General features: G+C 47.7%; 1 protein-coding gene across 1 annotated transcript; it reads left to right on the forward strand.

The window, feature by feature from the left end:
- Positions 1-132: 132 nt before the first annotated feature.
- LOC121309829 (AP2-associated protein kinase 1-like) lies at positions 133-8,733 on the forward strand (the record flags this gene model as incomplete). Its single annotated transcript, XM_041242971.1, has 13 exons — positions 133-251; positions 342-450; positions 1,052-1,194; positions 1,632-1,753; positions 2,268-2,349; positions 2,860-2,992; positions 3,907-4,010; positions 4,426-4,505; positions 4,809-4,969; positions 5,543-5,793; positions 7,332-7,613; positions 7,983-8,179; positions 8,389-8,733. Coding segments are annotated over 13 exons (2,128 nt in total), but the record flags the coding sequence as incomplete, so codon positions are not given.
- Between the last annotated feature and the right edge of the window lie 24 nt (positions 8,734-8,757).

Raw genomic sequence — 8,757 nt, forward strand, 5'->3', positions numbered from 1 at the left:
ACCAGAAGATTTTCGAACTTCAGTTCCTTCATACTCGGGCATTTTTGTCAGTGCTTTTATCTGTGTACAGACTGATCACGTTGGTTGATTTCCCGTCTGAAGTGCTGCCCTGCTCCCTCTCTCCCTCCCCAGGAGGATTTGCCATTGTATTCCTTGTGCGAACTCACCAGGGCGTGCGCTGCGCCCTGAAGAGGATGTACGTCAACAACGAGCACGACCTGCAAGTGTGCAAGCAGGAGATTCAGATCATGGTGAGTGTGTGTGTGTCTCTCTCTCTCTGTCTCTCTCTCTGTCTCTGTCTGTCCCAGTCTTGGCTTCACACGTCTCGCTCTTCTCCGCAGAGGGACCTTGTGGGCCATCGGAACATTGTGGGCTTCCTGGACTCCAGCGTCACGCCGGTGGGAGCGGGAGACGTGTGGGAGGTGCTCATCGTCATGGACTACTGCCGGGGTGAGCAGGGGCTGCTGGTCCTAGTGGAGTCTGGTATAGATGGAACGAGGTGGAGACAATTGAAATGACGTCAATCGCTTACACTGTATAATTAGAATTACAATTACACAGGTTTGCCAAGGTTCAATTACAATTACACTTTGTAATTGAGATTAATTACAAGTTGCAGAATTGTAATTGACCCCAGCTGTGTTTGAACTAAACTTTTTAAGGAGTTTTCTTTTTTTTTTAAGGAGTGTTTTGTTAAGGACGGTGTTTTTTTTTTTTTTTTTATATAAAGCCCATCGGAATTCCTTCAAATCAATGTGTGTAGTTTGTGAAACCTCCAGAGCTATTTTAAAAACGGGCCACTGTTTGTTCCGAATACAGCCCTGACGTGACGTAGACTCCCCAAGGCGCTGGGCGATATCTTGAGGGATGATCATCAATAATGTTTCACACTTGACAGGCCTTTCTAACCAGGGAAGCTGTACCCATGCAAACCAAGAGGCAGGGGGGGGGGGGGGGGGGGGGGGGGGGGGGGGGGGGGTGGTGCGTGTGTGATTTAATGTTCAGTGTGCGTCCTTGGCATGGGTCATGACTCTCTCTCTCTCTCTCTCAGGTGGTCAGGTTGTAAACCTGATGAACCAGCGTCTCCAGACTGGCTTCACAGAGACAGAGGTGCTGCAGATTTTCTGCGACACGTGTGAGGCAGTGGCGCGGCTCCACCAGTGCAAGACTCCCATTATCCACCGTGACCTCAAGGTACCACCATCCCGAGTTTAAACTCTCTAACTCTGCGTCCTGGCAAGGATCTGAGCAGGTCTCCGTCCAAGCTGAAGCCCTGAGCAGCCCTGACCCAGCTGCTGTTGCTCAGTTTATCTGTCTGAGATCAGATCACAATCCTAGAAAAGGAAAGTGGTGTGAACATCGTTTTCCATGCTCCCCTCAAACCGGGCTGAGCGTGGAATCCATGTCCGGCATGAGCAAGGAATGCTGTGGGGAAAAAAAACTGCCAACCTCCATCAAGCTCTCATTGCGTGGAAACTCTGTCTTTTCCCTAGACTAGACTATCGATGGTGGTTCAGGAGGAATGCTCGGGTCGGCGGTCTGTCTGTGCTCATGTGAACGAGGCAGTGGTACTGACCAGGAAGGCCCTAATCCAGTCTCTCTCTCTCTTTTATTTTGTGTTTTTTCTCCAGGTAGAAAACATCCTGCTCCATGACCGGGGTCATTACGTTCTGTGCGATTTCGGCAGCGCCACCAATAAATACCAGAACCCACAGAGTGAGGGGGTGACGGTGGTGGAGGACGAGATCAAGAAGTGAGTCCCGTCTCATAAACCCCATCGCATGCACTGAGCATTGATTAAAGAGCAGGCAGCTTCAAATGACGTGTTCTTGGTGTTTTTTTAATATTTGCTATCATCATTATTACTATGTTCCAGAGTTCAGGAGCTAGTTGCCTACCTTCGATCTACGTACCACAGGCTGGATCAAGTGTTTTTCTAGAAGTAACAGGGTGGAAATAAGACTCCAATTGCTTTGTCAAACATGTGCAACTTGTCAACAGCAACACATGCAATTACACAACTGTTGCTGATAGAGTTGTGCATGTGTTTCACAGGTTGTACATGTGTTTGCACAGTAAAGTTGTGTAAAAGGAATTGATTTAATAGGGAGTGGAATTTGGAATTGGGAGTTGATTTTAAAAAGGATGGGGTAGGGTTTTGACCCCAGCCCTGATCCCAGGTCATGTCGCTGCTCCCCCCTGGTTCAGCTGCTGGGGTTTAGCGTGTTCCTCCCCAGAGTCACGGTCTCCCTCTCTGTGTGTGTCAGGTACACCACCCTGTCTTACCGCGCTCCCGAGATGGTTAACCTGTACAGCGGGCACATCATCACTACCAAGGCAGATATCTGGGTAGGTGTCTCATTGTGTGTGTGTGTTTTTTAATAACATTTCACATTTAGATTTTCTTTTATAACAGTCTTCTGAAACGTGACTGTCCACAGGATGAAGAATTTTCTGTATATTTTAAGCAGATTGCATGCCAAACATTACAGCTGTTGTACTGCACAGTATGCAGCATTTAGAAGCTGTTTAAGGGTTTCGTTTTGAAAAGTGCAAAATGAATGACAAGCTAAGAGACAGTGAAAGAGTGCACGTGTTACAGAACCTGCAGAGTTTACAAGGAACTCATTGCTTTACCTTTGATGCATCCTGTGTTGTTTGTCAGAGTTTTATATTTAAAGTAAGTTTGATCGCTGGGAGCACAGAGGCCAGTGCATGGCTCCCAGGCCAAGGCGAGAGCAGGATTGGAAGCTGTGAACTCCTGATTGGATGGCTTGCCCAGCACTTCACGCAGTGACTTCCCACCCCTGCAGGCTGTCTCTCCCTGTCTCTGTCTCTCACCCTGCCTCTCTGTTCCAGGCGATGGGCTGCCTTCTCTACAAGCTCTGCTTCTTCACCCTGCCCTTCGGGGAAAGCCAGGTGGCCATCTGTGACGGCAGCTTCACCATCCCCGACAACTCTCGCTACTCCCCTGACATGCACTGTCTCATCCGTACGTACTGCGCAGGCTGGGGTGCAGCCAGCGCTCTGTTACAGTTACAATCACAGCAGGACTGTCTGCTGAACTTGCAATTACAATGCTAGTTTGTGCAATCACAGTTCCAATTATGCTGCAGTAATTTGCTGTAATTAGAATTGCACTAAAGTAACATAACGGCACACACTAGCATGTTTACTGTGTTTATACATAATAACCAAGCAGTATCTAGTATAGAACTTCTACTACTTTCAAACAAATGGGGTCACCAGAAGTGGTTTAAAATACAGAAGTGGTCGAATGACAAATGTGTAATTGAACTTATCGATCAATTAGATGATAGAATTACTATTGTGTGTGTGTGTGTGTGTGTGTGTGTGTGTGCCTGTAAGACTCCTGTCAATCTACAGAAGTAATGTTCCAACAGTCTAAATTTTGAGTCATGCTACAGTGAGTCACTGCTAAAATGTAGCCACGTTTGCGATCACTGTGCAAATCCTTCCTACAAAAAACAATCATATATTTTTTTTTTTTTTTTTTTTAAATAGTAATGAAAATTGAGATGACAACAGAATCCACAGAAACAGATCAAATATGTTAATATAATTTTGTTTTGTTTTGGATTTAATCACTTGCAGTATGATCCTTGTGTTCGATGGCTGCCTCTAATCAAGTCGAGTGTACTTTCTCTTGCACGCTTTGTATGATAACAATAACGCTAATCATTTTAATGATAATAACAGTATGGAAAGCACCAATCACCTGCATGTATGGGTAAGAGCAATTTAGCTGAATATGACTTGCAGGGAGCAATCTCTTATCTGATAGCAATTGCTCCGTCTCTCCCTCCTTCTCACTCTCTCCTCCCTCCTTCCCCCTCTCTCCTTCCCTCCTCCCTCTGTCCCCTTCCCCCTCTTCCCTCTCCTCAGGTTACATGCTGGAGCCTGACCCTGACCAGCGCCCTGATATCTACCAGGTCTCCTACTTTGCCTTCAAGCTGGCCAGGAAGGAATGCTCAGTGCAAAATGCGCAGGTTGGTGTGTGTTCTTGTTGTGTAGCCAATTTTGGTGTGTAGTGTTGTCTTTCTTAATTGTCTTTTTAAAAAGTGCGTTGAAATGCTTCTGATGTTGCGTTCTTCGAGAGAGTGACGAAATGGGATCTGATTTGCCTGACAGAATCTAACTTCTGTAAGTTCTTTGCTTTGAGACCTGATACAATGAGGTACTTACTGCAGCAATGGAAATCAGACTCCCATTGCATAGCAGTTGGATCCTCTCCTTGTTTTACTAAGAGTTTAATAACACGCCTGAATTTGTTACCTACACACTGTCTAATCAAGCTTGTAGTAAAACCTGGAATAGATGAGACTGCTATGCAGTAGGAGTCTTACCTCTCCCCCAGCTACTGTACACATTCCTGTTCATGGACTCCCCCCGTTCCTTTATCAGAACTCTCCAATCCCGGCCAAGCTTCCTGAACCGATCCGAGCCAGCGAGGCTGTAGCCAAGAAGAGCCAGACCAAAGCCAGGTGAGAGGAGGGGGACGACTGGAGCGGACCACTTGCTGTATATAGGGGAGCCAGAAGGCAATGCAGATCACAATACGTGCAGCTGTCCCAACGGGGATCCTTTTGTATGACATGTGATGAGAAATACTAAAAGTAACTTCAGCCAGAGTTTCGACTGGAAGTCTGTATTAATGTGGAGTCCTTTCATACCAATAGCAATGCACTACGGTGCAATGTGATAACATGCAATGCAGCATCTCCTTTGAGATGAGAGTGAAGCCATGCCAGTATGTTTGCAAGCTACCTGTACCTTCTCCTGCTCAGGCTGACTGACCCCATCCCCACCACCGAGACCTCCATTGCCCCCCGGCAGCGCCCCAAAGCCGGGCAGACTCAGCCAAACGCAGTCGGCATCCTGCCCATCCAGCCAGCCCTCACCCCTCGCAAGAGAGCCAACGCGCCCCTGGTGCCCGCCCAGCAACAAGGTGAGCGCCCCACAATCCACAGCCACGGAGAGCCGTGGACAGCGCGACGTACGAGCGAGGGAGAGCTTTAATGAGACTTTTGCACAACCCATGCAGGAAAGATTGCAGCAGTCTAGAGTGGCAGCCTGGTGACTGGTGGGTTGAAACTGCTGTTGTGTAAAACGTTTTAAAGGTGCAATCTTTTTTTTCAGAGGGACTGAGCTAAAATTAAGCAGAGCCGATTATATTATTCACAGACAACCTTCATTAACAACACAAAGTACGCGTTGATGTACTAAATATGCCTGCTTTTCTGTGTAATTCAGAATATTAAATGGGATTGTACAAGTGATAGATGCGAGTGATACTCACTGGAGTGTGACTAACCAAATCAGATGCTTCTCTCCAGTGACTCTCGGTGTATTCTGTTGATTAATAAGCAGAGGGAGAGCGACATTAGCAGGCTGGACAGCAGCTGATAAAGGCAGTTTCGAATAAAGACATCTGGAAAGAAACCATTAGAGCCTTAGCTGAGCAAGGGCTTTTACAAGCCATCCTACCTTCTCTGTTTTTTAAAAATAGTTTTTTTTACAGGTGTTACTCTGGCCGGCGCCCAGCCCTCCCCTTCCCTGGCTGTCCAATCGCAGAAGGCTCAAGCTCCCCAGGCTCCCACCCCCAAGCAGCAAGCCACGCCCACACAGGCTCCTCCCACCCAGCTGCAAACCACGCCCACTCAGTCTCCGGCCCCCCAAGCCATGCCCCAGCACCAGCAGCTCTTCCTGAAGCAGCAGCAGGCAGCATTCTTCAGTCAGCAGCAGCAACAGCAGGCTACTCAGACACAGCAGGTGGGTCACTTTACCTGGCAGGGAGAGAGAGAGATTAAACACAACCAGGTTTGAGTTCACTACCAGGTCATTTGGTCATTTTGCATATTGGGTTTCAATTTGTCAGTTGTTCGTGAAGTATGTGGGAAAACCTACAAAGTGGTATGTCCAGCTTAACATTATTCAGCAGGTTTCATTTGACTTTATATAGCCAGATGTGTTCATTCTATAGGGGGATGCAAAACCTTTGGCTGTATACAAGCACGGCCATTTGAATACTGTGGTGGGAAAAATGTAGCACTTCAGAGAGTGCCTGATCCATCACTGGAGAAGTCCCAGGGCTCGGTTCAATTAACTGCATTAAGATATCAGCCTCTTTTAGAAGGTTGCGTGTGTGAAGTCACGGATGAGTGCGAAATTCGTGATTTGAGCCGAGTCAGCCCTGCTGTAGCATGCAAAGCATAAATGCAGAGAACTGTCCCTGCTGTGCTGTCTCCTACACTGTCCCCTCTCTGTGGTTACTGTCCCTGCTGTGCTGTCTCCTACACTGTCCCCTCCTGTGTCTCACTGCTCTGTCGCTGTGTCTGTCATTGCAATATAACAGTTCATTTCTGTACAGTGTAGCTACTAGTGTTGGGCTAGAATTACTTTTCAGTTACTGCAGTAATTATGATCACATGGGTTTAAAGTAAGAAAATATTAGGGCTGTCCCACCTGCTTGTATCCAGTCAGAGGTACAGCTATGGCCAGAAGTCTTGCACACCCTGCAGAACTGACTGGTTTAGATTTCCATATACTTAACAAACTGACAAATTGAAAAAGCCATAAGCTACTATTATGGCTTCTGGTAGACTTCTTTACTACTGCTAACACCCCATTTAACGTCATTCTATTTAATGCATCATTAGCCAGTAGGTTACAATAATCAATACCAATAACCGGTAAATACTTAAAGGATCTATAATATACTGATATTGTTCCCTGCACTGCTAGCTACATAGCGTTTCTATTTTTGTGTTCTTACATGTAATTCATTCGTTTCTGTTCTTGCTGTTTCTGCTGTCTCCTGTGCGACTTAGCCGCTTTCCTTTCCAGTGTAATGCGCTGTGTTTATTGATGTCTCATTGCTTTTGCTCAATGATTTCATTAAGAATAAATCACAGTTCTTTTCTCTCTAATGGCTTGAAATTCGCACAAGCCCTGGACCTGTGATTTCAGAACGTCCTTCAATTTAGTATGTTATTGAAGTGATCAGGGGCCAGGAGTTTGGTGTCGAATACATTGCTCCTCCTTTTTATACAGTAGCTTCGTGAACAACACCTATTAGTAAAGGCACAGACTCGAGCATGACTTATTCACGCTGTGAGGAGAATTTAGCAGGGGGGCTGATGGTTGAAACTCCTGGCACCTACCTGGTTATTTCATTGATATAGCTGAGCAACCCAGGACTGGGTGCAGGGCTAGTGGAAGTGTCAAGTCCTGCTTTAAAAGTGCCGCAAGACCTCTGAGAGGGGATCGGTGATCGCATGTTTTTGTTGCATGTCTCGCCCCGAACGCAGCAGTACCAAGTCCTGCAGCAGGCGGCAGCCCAGCAGCAAATGATGCAGCAGCAGATGATGCAGAACTTCTACCTGCAACAGCAGCAGCAGCAGCAGGCACAACTAATGGCGCAGCAGGCAGCCATGCAGCAGAAGGCTGCAGCAGTGGTGCAGCAGCCTCCTCAACAGCAAGCACCACCTGCGCAGCTCCCCATGCAGCAGCAGCCACCTCAAGCTGTCATGCAGCACAAGCAGCCCTCCCCATCGCAGCAAACGCAGCCCGCTGCAGTGCCAGAGGAGACGGTAAAGCTACCTTTTGAAGTAGATCTGATCTCATGTTGTACTTTGAATTCAGCATCGGTCACCCTGCACAGGTTTGACGGTACTCGAGGTCTGTCCCAGGAGAAAATCAGACCTGCTTTCAGGCGTTTGCTGTCCTTCTGAAGTGTGTCAGACACGTGCTGTCTCGGATCAGCGATCCATGAGCTGCCTGCCAAGGTGAATCGCTGTCAGCTGAGCAGTGCTGAGACCACGATTTCAAAGAAAAAAATGCTTTTAGATTTTGTAATCCTGTTTCGCAAATGAAAGCATGGCTGGACTGTCTCAGAGTTCTTGGTTCTGTTTGCAGCATGTTCCCAAGGTGGGTTCATTCTCGTTTTGTGTGCTCCCCAGGTGTTGTCCCAAGGCAGGGCTCGTCCGGTGCAGAAAGTGGGGTCCCTCACCCCCCCATCCTCCCCAAAGACCCAGAGAGGGGGTCACCGCCGCATCGTGAGTGATGTCACACACAGCGCGGTGTTCGGCGTGCCGGTCAGCAAGTCCACACAGCTGCTGCAGGCTGCTGCGGCCGAGGCCGGACTCAACAAGTCCAAGTAAGACTCTGGACACTGCAGGGCTGCGGACAGGAGCCGGGACAGACCGCTGTATGAATTGCAAGAGTCCAAAAAAATCATGTCATCTGTTTTTCTTTTTCAGTAGAAGACCCTGAAATAATGTCCTTTTTTTGATAGTCTTTCTGCAAAGTATCTTAGTACTGAAAAGTGATTTTGTGACTCTCTCTGTCTCCCTTGTGTGTTTTCAGGTCTGCCAGCACCACTCCCTCTGGCTCTCCCCATTCCTCCCAGCAGAGTGTGTACCAGCCCCCCCCAGCCGCGGATCTCCCCTCCGCGCTGAGCACCCCCCCTGAAGCCTCGTCCTGGAACCCCTTCGGCAACGACAACTTCTCCAAACTCACCGCGGAGGAGCTTCTCAACAAAGACTTTGGCAAGCTTGCCGACAGTAAGGAGCTCCTTGTAGATGCTTTGAAGAACCGACATGAAGTGCTGTATTTACTAAATAAGTCCTTTCAGCTGAAGTGGAACTACAGCGGTTTGATCCTGATTTTAACCCTTTGCGGTCCATTTATTCAGCGCCTGTCACACGCGCTGTTTGTTTTACACACTTTAAGTAA

The sequence above is a fragment of the Polyodon spathula genome, unplaced genomic scaffold (genome assembly GCF_017654505.1).
Source record: "Polyodon spathula isolate WHYD16114869_AA unplaced genomic scaffold, ASM1765450v1 scaffolds_1513, whole genome shotgun sequence".
Taxonomy (NCBI): Eukaryota; Metazoa; Chordata; class Actinopteri; order Acipenseriformes; family Polyodontidae; genus Polyodon; species Polyodon spathula.